Source organism: Amaranthus tricolor, chromosome 4 (genome assembly GCF_026212465.1).
Source record: "Amaranthus tricolor cultivar Red isolate AtriRed21 chromosome 4, ASM2621246v1, whole genome shotgun sequence".
Taxonomy (NCBI): Eukaryota; Viridiplantae; Streptophyta; class Magnoliopsida; order Caryophyllales; family Amaranthaceae; genus Amaranthus; species Amaranthus tricolor.
Window position 1 is genome coordinate 32,484,113 of NC_080050.1, and position 17,641 is coordinate 32,501,753.

The following is a 17,641-nucleotide window of genomic DNA, read 5'->3' on the forward strand; positions in this document are numbered from 1 at the left end:
GGAAAATAGGGAGAAAAATTTTGCAGCTGGCGGCATAATTCATAGCATGAAAAAGTTGGTGTCACACATAAGTGAAATTGTAGGTTTTGCAATGGAGTTGGTGATCAGTCCAAGTCATTTAGCCACATTGTTAGAAGACACATGAATCAAGAAATTGATCAGCATCATGACATAAAGCATTGAAGTATTTTTTTGGAATGATTTGTAATTCGATATTCGACTCGTATTTTTCTGATAATATGCAGACTCGTACAATAATTTCGGCTCAATTTATCATGGTATGAGAGTCGAAGGTCCAATTATTAATTAATGCTAGGTTCGAAAAGAATGACGTTTCTACATTAATTGATTACTCCAACATGCAAATTTGATGAGGATTCGCATGTGAGAGGGGATCAGGAAAGTTTGTTCCGCATCAATAAATTGAAAATAGTGTGCACACTATATAAGTCATTGAAGTTCTTCGCATTTCCATTATATACTGATATTAATACGTTAAGTCAGAATTTATTAGTAAAAATGAGACAAAAGCATTAAAATGTATCCACAAAGCAAGGGGGAGTATGTATGATTTGGTGATTCTTTACAAAACCGAGTGTAAGATTAGTGTTATTAGCTGTCTACCACAAAAGTTTTCTTTGTTCTATAAAAACAACATGCTCATTCTGTTTCTTTTCTCCTTTTCAACGAGTGTACGATTCATTTCTTTTGAATGCTTCAAATGCCTCCACATTTAGTTTTCTATGCATGACTTTAATTTGTTGCAAATTCACTCAAATCAACCCTACCTAAGTGATTATTATTAATATATTATATAATCAACGTTGATAAATTTGAGATTGTGCATATTTCGCCCCTTAAAATTTTCTAAATATGAAAGTCACTTAATTAAATTGGAATAGACAAATATTATTTTGTTAAACATTTAATATTGAATATTAAATTTAAACCGACTTGATGACATACATAAATTGATATTTATTATAACTCTCGATAGTACTAGGAAGAAGAATTATGAAACGTCTAGTTATGTTCAACTGGAATCAAGTAAATATCCAACTGTTTACAATAAAGTTTTATATGTTTACAAGAAATTGACTATTTTTTAGCAAGATCAAATAGTAGAAACTCTTAACATATTACACTTTCGTGATGGTTTGTGACCAAATTTTTTTCCATATTCTATGACTAAATAAACATTAAAAATACATCAAAGTAAGCAAATAAAAATAAGAAATAAATAAACATTAAAAATACATCAAAGTAAGCAAATAAAAATAAAAAAGACTCGTTAAATTAAATGTTCTTATCCATATTAAATTGGTGAGAAAATCTTTTCACATATCAATTAAATTTTTTTTAGTCATAGTTGACCACGATACATAAATAAAGTAATACAATTGTCAAACCACGAAATACTAGTAAAGTATTTTAAATCTCAATACTTGTAGATATTATTGAAACCACTATTTCTTCCGTCCCTTTAGAATTATTTTTCGTGCTAGATTTGCCTATGATTAAAAGCGTTTGTGGCTCAATTGATAAAGCATCTGTATGTTGAATAGAAGGTTTAGGTTCGACTCCTATTGGGCGTAGGTATTAGTTGGGGGTTTCTTAACTGCGCGCATCCTCTTTACTCGCTCCTTAAAGAGAACATATATGATTTGTCCGCATTTTTTAGGAAAAAAAACCCTCCATCCAAACCCTGTCTTGTGCGAAATACTAGGAGTGTCCTCCTCCTCATCCGCCTATGCTAGTTTTCTATGAGTTGTGGCCTTCCTTTTCTTTTCAGATTCTGATCATAATTTTCTATAAGCGGTATACATTGAGTATGATGCCTATGCTACATAACACACAAGTGTCAAGCTTAGGTTGGTGAGAAATGAGTATTAATTTACTCTTTTTGGTTAGCACATGTTGCACCATGCACATCACCATCGCATTCTTTCTATACACCATATTATGTCTTCCTATTTCCTTAGTCCTTACGCCGACAACTGACTTCCGATCCTTCTATGGTCTTCCCCTTCGCCTAACTCACCATGTAGTTTGTTACATTTTTTATTTATACGCTATTTAATGTATTATTTTGAAAGTCAATATATTTTGTTGATATATAATTAAAGCATATGAAAAGTTAATATTATGAAAATATATAATTAGATTAATTATACAAATTTTAATTTAATTTTGGTTTTTAGAAAAATAATATTAATTGATAAATTCTAGTTACCATATTCAAGTATAACAACTACTCCATTTTGAACCAAAGGTAATAGTACTATATTCCCAGAATCATCTGGTTTGTATTTGAGTCATTTGTGTCATACATATGTGTCACCCGGTCTTCCCCTTAATTCTAACAGTCTACCCTGTAAATAAAAAATACTCTTAATTTAAAAGTGATTTCATCTTTGATCTTATCATTTATGTAATAAATTTACAAACAATATTAGTATATTGCTCCTTTCGTAATCAATCCTAGTTAAATCCACACCGTAAAAGAAAAAAAATTGAATTTTAAGGATAATAATAATATTTTGGACCCTTAACCATCTTAATTGCCATAATTAATTATGTAAAGCTAATCAGTTTGCTTTTTTGTTTGTATACCAATTATGAAAGTGCATTAATCTCTAAATTGGTTATACTTTTAAGTTATAACTTACTACTTTTATAGCTTAAATTAAGTACCTTTAAAATGGTTAAAAAAAGTTTCAGTATTGTCTGTTTGTTTCTAACAACACAGAATATTTCAAAAACTTCCATAAGTGATAGCATCAACATGGAATTGATTTAGGTAATGCTAATTAAAACCAATTGCCCAATCATCTCAATATAATATTATTTAATCACATACGTTTTTAAAAAAATCACTTTTTATATTTTTAGAGCTATCATTTATAACCCTGAGTTAGTCTTATGAGTGACCATCTTTCGATGAGACGACTTTTAAAAAGGAATTTATATTCACATAATATGTATGAGATAAGAGATTTAAAACATGTATGAGACGCGTACGTTTCTTGCTGAGATCATTTCATACAACAATTTATATATAATCTTAAAATGATCACTTACAGTATTAAATTAATTAAATTGAAAAATAAACTAATTATACAAGCTCGTCTCATGATGAGACTTCTCGTACTAACTTACTGTATCTCAAGTACTTGATTACGGTTACACGCCCATTATTGTATGATGTTACTATTATGTGCAATTTATAAAATATTGATAATATTAGTGATTTTTTTATTGGCCACATGTATTATTAATTAATTAGAACAAAAATATTTCGTATTAATTATATACTCTAGACTCTAGAGGATTACAAACTATAATAATATAGTCCGTACCGAACTAGATTGATAATTAATTTGAATTTGGAGTGAGTCACGTCTAGGGCTGTTCAGTTTAAAATTAGATTTTGAGTCCACATTGACTTATACATAATATTAATTCGTTTTGATTTTGAGTCGAGTCGAGTTCAGTTACAAAATCAGGCAAATATCAGTTCATCAGGTTTGTTTTGAACACTTGTAGACTGTAGTCACACCGAACGAAACATTTATTTCGTCTCATTTATTTAGTATTATTAGTTATTTTAGTTTATTTTATTTATTTTGTATTTTTAGGACATTTCATTATTTTTTCAAATTTATTCATACATTTTAACTTTTTATTAAAATTTGATCCATATAATAAAAAAAAAAGAAAACTTGTTAAAGATATGTATATAATTTTCTAACTTTTGTAAAATTTAATTCATATAATAAAAAAAGACTCGTTTAAAATCTGCACGTAATTTATTTTACTGTTATATTTATATGGACAAAAAATTCGTTTAAATTCATTTAAAACTCGCATTTTTAATTAAGAGTTAGATTTGAGTCTTAATAGACCCCACCAGAAACTCTAAGTATGATACATGAACAAACCATATGCTTGGAAAATGAAACATCATCACCCATTTTACGTTACTTTTCTCAATCATTGAATCACAAACACCCCTCCTCTTGCCCCGTGCCCTCTCTTCTCTCAATCAAACTTCTAATTAATTCTATCTTCTTTAAATCCCATCACAAGAGACAAAAAATATCTCTTTCTCCAACTATTGTCATTTGTCACACTAAAATTTGAAACATATTAATTATTGTTTTTTCTAAATAACAATGATATATCATACTGTATCTCTAAAATATTTTATTTATTATTTCTTTGATTTTGCTACTGAAAATATTAAATATATTTTTCTCTCATAGCGAGTAAATATATTTCTATCAATAACAATTGTAAAGAAAAAAAACATATATCTTATCACACTCTTTTTTACACAAGAATTTTATAAAATATAAGTTGAGATGGAGCACAATATCTCATCATTTCTTGTGATAAAATTTCACTTATAGTAAACGTTAAAAAACATTTAAACTTGTGATTTTAAATTACATAACTTTAAATTTAAAATAATAGTTAATTTTATAATATGTAATGTATTCCATCATTAACAATCAAAAGAAAACTATATTTGTATAACATGGTTTATTTAACCTTTTAGACAATTTTTGTTAATTTTAGACAATAATTATATACGCTAGTTGTTTATTATAGATAATTACATGCAATGTGCTTTGTTACATGTTTTATAACCTTTTAGATATGTTTTGTGGTTCAATTTGCATAAACACTTCTAAGCTTTGTAACAATGTGTGAACAATAATAATCGTTGAGAGAGTTTCACAAAAGGTAATAAAATAAGTTTTTTTAAGATATTGCTTTACAAAATGTTTAGAAAACACATTTTAATGCTTCTAAAGCGTTTTTAGGACTCATTTGAAGTTTACTTTAAATATGAATTTTTGTTATTTAAACACTAACTACTAAAAGTCTCACACAAAAGAGAAATCGAATAAAGGAATACATATAATTTAACCCTTATTAATAAAAATGTTATTTTGATTAAATTTTAATAATCCTAGAAATTTTGCATATACTTTAATAATAAATAGTACATATAATATAATACATCGGTGAATCGAATTACTACTATAAAATATATATACATGTATATGTAACCATTTCGATTGTCATTCTTTTTGTAGTTCCTCACATAATACCCCAATTTAATATATTAATAATAAATTTTTAATCAGATGATTATCGTCTAAACAACCTCTGCCCTACAATCCTCATAAATGCATAACCTAGTAGGATTAATAATAATCGTCCGTTTGAGTGTCGAGTGAGTCATAACATTTTGCTCTAAATGAGTTGTTGGCAACCCCGCATTTAATTGAGTTTCAAGATCATTCTCGAACTTTTTGCTTCTCCACGCAATTTCTCTATCTGCGCTTTCTTCTCCTCTACCATTCTTTCTTCTTCCTGATTTTTTTCCTTTTTTTAATTTCTGAAGAACTTGTATTAATTTTTAATTAGTGAAAAAAATTATTTACATTAAAAATAATTATTAGAAAAAAAATGACAGTTCAAACTTCTCTGATTTTCTATGTTTAGAAGATTTTGATTAAGAAAATATTATCAATCTAAAATTCGAAAACTAAAATCAAAACAAATGCTAAAATGGATATCGAGATCTTCCTAATGAAACCGTAAAATTAAAACATTATAAATCTAAATTTTGAAAATATAGTTGAAATCTTGTTAGTAATACTCTGTTTCTTACGTTGTGCTGAATACCATCTGTCAGCGAAAATTGGATCAAAAATTAAATTAGAGAAAAAATTACTATTAATACATAATAAATTAATAAAATTAAAACCTCTACAAGTGAAAATGATGTCAAAAATCTACGCAGATCGTAGGAAAAAAGGAGAAAAAAGATGTGTGAAATGATGGAACTATTGTTTAACAAGGATTTTGAGTGGAGGATTCGAAGAATTCCGGGCCAAGTTTAGTACGACAAACCGGACAAACAGGTTGTTTAGAAAGCCAAGTATCAGCACACTGAAGATGAAAACCGTGATTACAACCAGGCACCATACGAGCCGGTTGATCATCTTCAATATCATCTAAACAAACAGCACATTCATTTCCATGAACAAGTTGTTTGCCCGTAACTTTAGGAAGCCTCTGGAGTTCCGCCGCCGATAATCCTTTTTTGACCGTTGGTTTTACCGGCGGATGATCAGGTGGTGGTGTTCGACTAGCGGCGTACCACAGCAAGCAAATGTACACCACGAAAACTACGCTCATACCGGCGCAAGGTAGAAACAGGGCTAAAAAAACGGACAACAACATACTAGTACTACTTGTAGCCAGTTTGATTGAAGATTTATGGTTTCTCTCACTACAATTTGGGGGATTTTGTTTAGAGAAGGAGAGAGAAAGAAGAGAGAATTTTTTTTATGGTGTTTTGCGCACCATAGCGCACGGTAAGGGTTTAACCTTATGATGGAAGATGGTTGTATTTATACCGAAAATTAAAATAAATAAAAAAAATTAACGAAAATGAAAGGAAAGAAATAAGGAACTGTTTGGGTGGCGGGAAAGTATGAGCTGGAAAAAGGGTTGTTGTAGATTAACCAAATTATTAAGGGCAATAGCCCATAGTAATTCGCTGTAGTTTAATTTTATTTTTTTCTACTATTACTCTACATATTAAAGTATTAACAAAATAAATTGTCAAAAAGCATGTTTTAGGGCTCCATAATGATATAAATTAAGAAATAAATTAGAAAATATTAATCATGTTGATTTGGTGTTTAATTTAAAATTTAATTAATATCTTTATAAATTTTATATTAAATTTTTTTCCGTGTTACCATTTGAAATTTATTTGTATATTATCAGACTTTTAAGGACATTCATTAGTAGAATTTTTTAATAATTGATACAATTGCTAAATAGTGATTATGTTTAAAAAAGTAACAATTAATGAATTAAGATTTTAATTGATTCATGTTAATCTTTTTACTATCAAAACTAAAAACATTAAAGATTAATAGGAGTAATATATTAAGGCCACGTACGAGCTAGATAATTATGAATAATTGTTAGTTGTGTTTTTGTGTATGTAGTTGTCAGTTGCAGATAGCTATTAAATATTTTTAAATGTATAATTAGTTGTGTAAATTATTATTGTTCGACAAAAGTAGTGCATGGCTGAGATATTATTTGTCGACAAAAATGCAGTTATAAATCTTAAAACGCTATGTAACACAACAAGTTATAACGTTCGGAAAAAATCTGCCGCACCACGTGTATTTAAATTACTATTTTATTGAACAATAACATTTATTCTAAAGTTGGATTTTAGCTCCATCAAACAACTAAGAACTACCAGAATTATTACATTAAGCACGTCCTAAATAAGTGAAATTAAGAAGTATAATAACTTTTGAAATATATCACTTCAAAAATGAGTATATTTAATTTAAATCTTTTTTTTTGTTATTTATCAAGGGAAAATCGTGACGAGAGAGAAAATTAATTATTGAGGAGGTGGGGAAGTCAGAGAGAAGAAAGCAGCGGCTACGAAAGGGAAGAAGTAGAGTAGAAGGTGAAACGACGCGTTTCATAATTCATAAGAATAAAGAAAATGATGGGAGACGTTTAAAACTGTTTCGACGATTCGACTCTTATTAAACTCATTTGACTCAACTTTAAAACTAGATTTATAGTTGTGTAAATATTACTATGAAAACAATATTTAATTATAAACCGACTTAAAATATTTAACTGAAGTCAATTTAATAACCTAAATAAACACCTTTAGAAAAGAATAATTAGGAAGAGTATTCTTCTTTTATTTAGGGGCTTGGAATTTGCTTTTAGGTTTCTTCCCATTATCTGAGTATATGGACCCTATATGAAGACACGAGGGTGTTAAATAATTTATAATATAATTTTTTTAATAACAAGTACGTTTAAAGAAAAAGAAAAATATGAGAACTAAATTTAAAATTTTATTTAAAAAATAATTTTTACTTTTCAAAAAAATAAAATTTAATTCTCAATTAAATTTGCATCTTTATGTTATATACTTCTATAGTTCTGTATAGTATTTTAAAGTTTAGAGTCTAAACGCTAAGTAGTCAAGTTAAAGTGAAAATTATGTAAACTAATGCAAATAAATATTTAAAATTCTTATATTTTCAAGCCTTATGTGGAAGGAGAAAACTCACACATGTTTGGAGACGTAAATTTGTGTTCTAGACCATAGGTAGTTATCGTTTTATTTGGCGAATTTATTTGTGCTTTATGTTTCTTCACTTAGGCTTGTTATAAGTCTTTATATTTGTCTTGGTTAGCCTTATCTTGCTATTTGTCTAGCATATAGTATGTTCTTGGTCTTTTGTTTTCATTTACATTTCTTCGAGCAAGTCGAGTGTCTCAATGGCTCCAACTTATTTGTCACCTATGATAAGGACATGTTTTATCGTACTCTACTCCTTCTTACTCTGAATATAATTTCTATAAACGAAATATACTCGCTATGAGGATTAAGACGAATTACTCATCAAGATTTCACTTCATTTTGATTTTTCTTATATTTACAAGTGAAGTATAAATATTTTTCAATTTTAGAATAAACAAAATAGAACTAATAAATTATATAGAGAAAATTTTGAGGAGGGGAAGTTAATTAAACTTAATATGACAAGCATTGGGACTTGGGAGAACAAATGGAAACTTGGCTGTTTGTGAGCCGTTTGCTTTCATGATTTTTGTGGTGGGTTTGGTAATTATGGTCATTTTTCATTTATTTAAGAGGAAGTGTTTTTAGAGACTTTTTTTAGAAACGTATCTCAAACTCAATTCATTAAAGATTAATATCTACTTATCGTATTTTTAGTGTCTATTTATATTATTCTTAATGTTTAATTATCGTATTATTAATGCATACTTTCAATATCTTAAATGATTACTTACATCATTTCTAATGCCTACTTACAATATTTTAAAAATATATGGTGGGCCGACCCAATAAAAGATGGTCTCTCAAAGAGACCGTCTCTCATAAGAATTTATGTTCATTTAATTGATTGTTTATTATTATTGTTTTGGTCTTCTTTTAGCAACACAAATTCTTGTGAGAGACGGTCTCTTTGAGAGACCATGTCTAATTTGACTAGTCCATTATCATTTTTTAGTTTAATTTAAGTTTTAATGGTTTGGACTTAAGAGACATCTCTTAAAAAGACGGTCTTTTAAGAGATTAACTGTTTAGCAAAATGAAATAGGTATGAGTGAAAGGTACCGAACCCTTATAATCCATTGAGAGGATACATATTTTGTGACGTAGATTTGTACAAATGTACATTAATTTATTGTTGCATAGTTTGTCTTCTTCTTTCATCATTATTGGCATGAAATAATTTTGCTTCAACATTTATAGAATTAAATAAATACATCGAATAAAGTATAATCTTTATTATCAAAAATTTTTAATTTTAACTATGTTGAATTAATTACAATTCTAACATTATATCTTAACAAAGTATATTAGCCTAATTAGGATTAATTTAGGCTTAAATTTACCAATGCTATAACTTGGATTATTTGATATAGACCTGATCAAACAACGGGTCGGGTCGGGCCGACTGTAAAAAAGCAGCCCATTGTTGCGGGTCGGGCCGGGCCGAAAACTAACTGCCCAAACCCGTACTATGCGGGCCTGCGGGCTTTTTTCGGGCTTGCGGGCTTATATTTTATAGTATTTATACGTAATTAAAAACACAAATTACAAATAATTGAAATACATAAATACAATTTTTACATATTATACATAATTTAAAACACAAATTAAAAGTCATTGAAATAAACAAGTACAAAATAATCAAAATATTTAACAAATACAGTCCCGTATATACAAAATGTGAGAGAATTACAAGAAGCCCTAAGTATTAAGGAAATAAAGAAATGACAAACTCTCATAATTAATAAATTATAAAGGAATGTAAGAAACTGCATTCCAAATAGACAAATTCTAACAAATAGACAAATCACATACAATTTCTAACAGAATGTAAGAAACTGCCATTATAATCGAAATTCTTCAAAACTGCCATTATTTCTGATTTCTGTCTACTAGTACTAGGGCAACATACCTCCTTTCGGGCCGGGCCGGGCCAGCCCGCGGGCCAAAAGCAAATCCCAAACCCGTCCCAAAAAAAATCGGGCCACTTATTGTATGCCCAAACCCGCCCATCGGGCCATATTTTGGCACCCAAACCCTCACTTTTTTCGGGCCTGCGGGCCGGGCCACCCATGATCACCTCTAATTTGATACAAAAATATGCTGATATTAAAATGTACATATAACATGTAGTATATTATGGAAAAATAGTAGTCAAATTGGTTCACCAAACATAAAAAGACGAGAATTTAACCCACTTTATATAATTATCTCAGATTCGTCCCTGAGTCTAATAATAGAATTTGATGTTTCAAAATAGAAAATATATTTGTAATTCCAACTTCTAGTTGATAAAACATGCATACAAATGTATGATTAGTTATAATGGGGCCAATGATAGAAGGAGCTACACCGTTCTTTTGTAGTTTGTTGCTCTATACTAGACTACTACATTAGCTTTCATGTTAGTATTATTGTTCATTAGCATAGTATTACTTTTTTGGGTTGGAAGCTACCAATTGTAAGTTACTTTTATTGGATACCTTCTACTTTTGGGGAGTTTTCCATTGTTTTTCATTATAAAGGGTGTCTAAATGTCATCAAGTTGTACGAAATTAAAGGTACAAAATTGATGATAAGAATCTTGATGAATTCTAGCTCATTGGCTTCAAGTGTAATACTAGTTGATTTTTTTTTATTGATGAAAAAATTGATTGGTTCCAAATTCCAATTGTATTATAAATAGTTGGTGATTAGATTTCTCAAAATTTCAAAAGAAGAAATTTGTTATTTAAATTATAAAGTTAGGCAAATAATAATCATGATTCATAATAATCAATTATAAAAGATTTAAAATTCTATTTCAGATTATATGTTTTAATGTCATTTGAAACAGCTCACATAAGGTGTGTTCTTTATAAGTATTAACAACATAATTAAGCTATGTGAGCTAAATTAAAGATAGTTGAAGAAAATGTAAAATTTATGTGTTTTGAGTAATAAGTAGGGTAAAATTCTGTGTAAGTCAATCAAATAGCATGCCTCTATTTATAGAGTATTAACTTGCTTTCATGCCCATCAACCGTGCAAGAGAACTATGGATAATGATACTACACGACCATGTGCTTGGACGAGCAATCCTGCTATGAGCTCCTTTTGTTTTGTTTCATAAGTTACTTTTTAGTTGAAGCTATTTGAACCCTTTATACATCAATCTATCACCTATAATATTATACTAGTATTTAGAGATATTAACATACTCTAAATGTTCCAACATTTCTATGGTATCATCAATCTTGTAAGAAACCAAACAAGCAAAGAGGGATTATTAGAGTATATAACATATTTTGGGGTCTCAACCAAAAGCTTAAAAGCTGATGGTTGAGGTTCTAGGATATGTTTTACACTTTAACACGCCCCCTTACACGAGAACTCATTGGGTTAGAAGTGTGGATGTACATATGTGCTGAATATTCCACTTTAAATGAGGAATGATTGAGATTCGAACCCCTGACCTATTGTTACGTTGGCTTCGGATACCAGGTCAAGGAATCAATTCAACTAAAAGTTTAAGCTAATAGTTGAGACCTCCAGAATATGTTATATATTTTAATAGGGATGGTTTATTAGCTTGATTTGTAGAATACCACTACCAAAATGGGTACCAAAATATCAGTTTTGGGTAACTTTGAGTGATCAATTGTTGAAGAAATGAAATTAAGTGGGCGAGCTTTGACAAAGGTAGGAACGGATTAATGATGGTGCTAATATTTCATAAGCAACCTATTTCTTTTTGGGCTACTTTTTAGAGAGATTGTTTTTCGGTAAGACGACTTAAAATAAGAAACTAATATTCTCGTAATATGTATGAGATGGACTATTTAATCCATATAATAATTTGTATTTATTTTTATTGTATTTTATTTGTTTTTAAGATGTCTTTTTATATAAAAAAATATTTTTTTACATTTTATATTCATATTGTATAACGATTTATAAAAAATGTAGTAAATTTAACCAAACATAACCATATATTAGAGCAAAAATCCCATCCCTAGGTTGATTCTCTTACCAACCACCTAAGAAACTTCGTAATGAAAAGTTAATTAAGAAACTCACCTAAAAGTAAAAGTAACGAAACAATGCCACATAAAACAGTTGTACAAAGACAACATGTGAGCATTGATATTTATAAAATTACAAACGATCTACCAAGAAAAAAAAATAATTCTAAATTAACAATTTTAATAAATTTCTAACAATTTAACAAAGAAAATTATTAAAACTTTTTATGAGAACTAATTTTAACAAACGACATCAAAGTATGCTAAGGATCATTATAACATTTATTTTTTACGGTATTGATATTTATTTTGATTAGATTCTCATTTTTTAAAACTATTTGATTGTGATTAAGATTAAAATATCCTTTAGTAATCTGACGCATCAAAACAAGTTGTAGAGATATTCAAATTTTCGGAATATGTCGAATTAAAATATTTTTTATTTTTTAAAGTTTGCCTCAATTAATTGAAAGAATTCTTATATAAAAAATAAAAATGAGGAATAGTGTGAATGGAAGAGAATCCATGTTGCGTTTTGAAGACAGATGAGAACCCTCAGATTCATGCGTGAATATTACTTCAATGAATTAATTAAAAATACAGTTGGAAAGCGAGATAAAATGACAATCATTAATTACAACAAGTGAGTTGGTCAAAAGGAATTATAGTTGAAAAAAGTCAAAACATCTTGAAGAATATTAATAACATAAAATATCTGGGGTTTTCAACTTTAATAATAGTCTCTTTGCAATTGAAAGTTGAAACTTAAAGTTGTCTCTTGGTTGAAGTTGTTGCTTTGATCAACTAAAATCTAAAGTTAAAAATGAGTTGAAGAGAAATTTTTGTATGAAATTGGTGTGAACTAATCTTAAAAGATGTTAATAATAGTGTTGGGATGAGTTATCCCACATCGATAAATTGAAAATAGTGTGCACGCTTTATAAGCTATTAGAAACCTTCTTCCTATTGTCATATGGTTTTGGGATGATATATATATCTCTTTGGCTTATAAAGTGTGTGCACTTGTGTCCCCTCGTTAATATGCTGTCATTCACAATAAGTCCAGCCTAATTTAACAAATAATACTATATTTACTTGATAAGTACAATCAAATACAATTATTAGAAAATACTTATTATTAGATTGTTCAACCAAACCTATACAAAAATTTTATGTTGATGAATTAACTATTTAAGTCGGCTATAATAGTGGTGCTTAATAAAAATTATTGTTTGTTGTAGATGTCTATTAAAACAAGGGGCAATAATACAATATGTAATGAAAAAAACTATTCCTAATAGTTTCTTAATTTTCATTTAAACTTATTTATGTGATACTATTTTTCGTTGTTTGACCGACCATAAATTCAAAAAACAATTGAAAACCAATAATATCTTGAACAATTAGTTTATATTTTGTCTTATTAATTATATCATCTACAAAATTAATTTTTTTTATTTTATTTATATATTTTTCATCAATTGCAAAACACAAGTATGGTAGGAGTAGATGTTGTTCCTCCCTTAAATTATTTTCAATCGTAATATGTAATGTGTATTAAGACACATTTAAAAGTTATTATCTATATAATAATTAATTATTTTCTTGTTGATAATCCAGAAGTCAATTTTTTTCACTATCAAAGGTGGAGTGTTCAATGGAATAGTGGAATTGGTAAGCTTTCTCATTCGCTTTTTATTTTTACTTTTTTTTATAAAATTAATTTGCAACCTTTTTTTGTTGCTTACTAAAATGTCTCTTAAAAGAAATTAAGTTCATTAACCAACTTGATTAGTAGTATCATACCTATGCATGATTCAAAAATTACAAAAAGTTATATTCATTTTAATAAAAAAAGTATGATTTTAAATTTATATATTCAGGAAAATTTTTTCATGGCTACTATAAAAATAACATATATGATAGGGTTAGAGATTAATTCTTGAATGATAATCTAATCACTTATGTAAATATACTGTGCTTTTTATAATGGGTGGGAGAGGAAATTACTGAAAAATATTTTTAAATTCTAAGAACATGTACACATCAATTATAATGACTTGGAGTTATAATTTTCAATACAGAAAAATATTAATCGTAATTTTAATAGTTAAAAACTCTGTGATATTTTGTTACGTAAAAACATTACAACATTATATTTATATTTTAAAAATTCTAGATTCGCCACTAATAAATAGTGATTTCTTATTAGTAAATCTAGGATTTGTTTAACTACTCCAATTCATCACATATACCATAGGCCATAACCTCAATGGCTAGATGACCCTACTAATCCGTTGTCTTCAATCAGCTTTTGCTTTGCCCATCTAATCAATTTAGCTTGATACTAAAACCCGCTTTCTTTTGCAAGTTGTCCATTGCAAGTGTGCATATATACAAGGATTATCTAACAAAATAAAGAATCTAAGCCTATTTTTGAACAACACAATTAGTTTGAAATTGTATATACATATCTGTCTCACAAAATTTGTTTCACTTTTCTTTTGAATCTGTTTCACTAAATTTATCATATTTTTATTTTTAGTCATAATATATACTTTTTTTAAAAATTTCTACTATATTATAATGTAAGAGTTTTTTTAGCTAAATAATTAAAAATATATAAGCTAGATATATTTATAAGTTATTGTTTATTTTTACTCTGTCTCTGATCCATATTACAAGATAATGGACAATTTTAATTTGATTAAGCAAATAGTGGAGTAGGTGGACGAAAAACCCAACAAAAGCAATGATACTAATTAACCATGGTTAATTATTTAAACATATCTATGAGCGAAAGATGATATAATTAAATATTAAGAGATTGGATAGGGATAGTGCCATTATCTCAATAAGATAAGGCACTAAAAAATGATGAATATAAGGTACCACAAACTATTACTTAGATTGCAATATTGTGATGAAAAAAATGACAACTTCATGTGAAGGAGTACTATTTTAATGGCGTTATGGACCAACAAGACTAATATAATAGCTACTTTTCTTCCTTAAAGATGCCTAATTTCTTTAGTGTGCATTGATACACATCAACTTCTTTTGTGAGATAAGGTTGGAGTACATTTTTTGTTAACATGTAGATATTAGCTTATTTAGATGATTAAAATTTGAATATACGTATATGATTATACTGATTAGATTTGAAATTTGAATTTGTCTAACTTAATGTGATATTATTTGTAACACCCTGATCTTATTGGACCTTTGATAACTACTTATAAAGATGTTCTTAATTAGCAAATGAACTCCTTTGAAAAGAAGATGCACCTTATTATATAGATAGTCTGTCAATCCTTTTTAAAGTCCAATCTGAGATATGACACTTACCCTTTACGATTCTCTATGAAACACAAAAGATAAATAAAAAATTCATTGGCATTTAATTTTTGATTTAGAGTTTGGTATCATGATAATTTTGTTAAACTATTGAAATAAAACTAGTGGATTAACTTGCTTAAAAATGCTTGTTACTAACTAGACATCTACAATGGAATTCAGATTAACATATCTACACTTAGAAACCTTTTTTTCATAGTTAAAAAGTAAACACCTATCAGGGTAATATGGTGCAAAATATACAAAAAAAATGTTTCATGCTCCTACACTTAAAAATACATGTGGTATAGAAATTTGGAGAAATATATTGCACAATTATTATGAACGTGGCGAAATCTAACACGCTTATAATTCTGGTAAAATAAATTTTACGAACAATTTTATCTCATTAACAATATAACTAAAAAAGTCATGTATGTTACACATTTACACTATTAGAGAAGATAATCATATCATACAACATAGCAACTCATACAATTTTGAACTAAAGTTTTAGAATGACTGAATTTAAATTTATTCAGGTAAATAACGATGATTTACTAAGTTGAAAAATCACCTCTATGAGGAGAAATTTTATTAAGGATTTTACGATTTTGTTTTATTTTTATTATTTTTCTATTTTATTCTTATTATTTTTCTTTTTATGAAAATTTACAAAATACAGTGATTGATTAAAAAGTTTTACTATTTAGAATTTTTTTACCATTTAGAATTTTTTTTTTACCATTTGTACATAAATAAGTTCACTCCCACTGTCCCACACTTCCCACAACTTATACTAGTAGGGTACGGACAGGGTAGTGAAGTACTATTTCCATTATATTAGTAGATAAGAAGGCGTGATTCCTTTGCAAAAGTAGGAAAACAAGCTAGTAATAAATAATAATGCATAATAGTACTTCTATTTGGTACCACAACTATAAATAAATTAGTACTATTTAGAACTCAAAAGCAACCCTAGCTTCATTAGAAGGGGTAATTATAGTTTAAGTATGGACCAATTTAATGACTACCCCTTCAAATATTTAGCCATATTTTTTTTGGCACGAAAATTAAAAATTGAGTAAAATGAGCTAAAGTAGTGAGATATTTAAAATTACAGAATAAATATTATATAGAGTAAAAGTAATATCTTATATTAGAAATTGAGTAATTTATTGAGATGAATTAAAAATAAAAGTAACACAAATTAAGTATTAATATGGGAATTAGGAGTATATAATTTATAGCCCTTTTTTCAGACTGATTATGAAGTGGTTGCAACTTTTTTGTTGTGTGTTTAATTATATTGTATGTTGCTTTATGTTGTTATGTATTTGGGTGCTTCCGAAATGTAGGAATGGAGAAGTGGGTAGGCCATTCTTAATCCTCATCGTCTACATAAGCTCATTGCATCTCCTTGGAGCTTATTGCTTTTTTATTTATAAAATAAAATTATACAAAAGGATCAACATATGAGCAGATAAGGAGTTTATTTAAATGTTAACTTGTTTGATCGGCTGTTAGAATTGTTTTTTTTATTTATTGTACTAGTTGTTAATGAAGATGTTTGATTATAGATGTTAGTTATTTATGATAGATCGATATATCAAAAACCAATGAAAAGTTAACTTTTGACCAATAATTTTTTTTCAAAAGGCGAGTTTTCAGTTAGATTATAAGTCATTTGTCAACTAAGATTTTTGGTTATTTGATTGATGAACAAACTTGCTAAAAAGAAAATTAATAAACAAGGCAATAATATGTCATTGTTGTTTGATTTTGGTCATGTAAAATTTATTTTATAGTTAGATAAGGTCATGTTCAGGTTTGACAACTCAATGAGTGGTAAATGATAAACTGTAGACTAAGAGTATTGTGTAATTACTAAACGATGAATGTAATTTAAAATTAAATCAATAAAAAATAATGTATTTGACTAAGTGATTGCAAACTTTCTCTTTTATTCTTTACAATCCACTGAAAAGATTAACTCTTTTTTCTTTGAATTTGGGCTACTTATCCAATCACTACCAGTAAATCTTAATAGAATTAAGGAAGTAAGGGGTTATTTTATTTTAACAATCGAATCTTATCTCAATCAGAGAGCAAATATTATCTTATAGAAAAAATTTTGAAT

The 17,641-nt window shown here is 27.9% G+C and overlaps 1 protein-coding gene across 1 annotated transcript; it reads right to left on the reverse strand.

The window, feature by feature from the left end:
• Positions 1–5,730: 5,730 nt before the first annotated feature.
• On the reverse strand, positions 5,731–6,413 carry LOC130811174 (E3 ubiquitin-protein ligase ATL23). The gene has a single exon (XM_057677365.1). It carries the CDS (start codon positions 6,259–6,261, stop codon positions 5,869–5,871), a length of 393 nt encoding a protein of 130 aa, XP_057533348.1. The 5' UTR covers positions 6,262–6,413; the 3' UTR covers positions 5,731–5,868.
• Between the last annotated feature and the right edge of the window lie 11,228 nt (positions 6,414–17,641).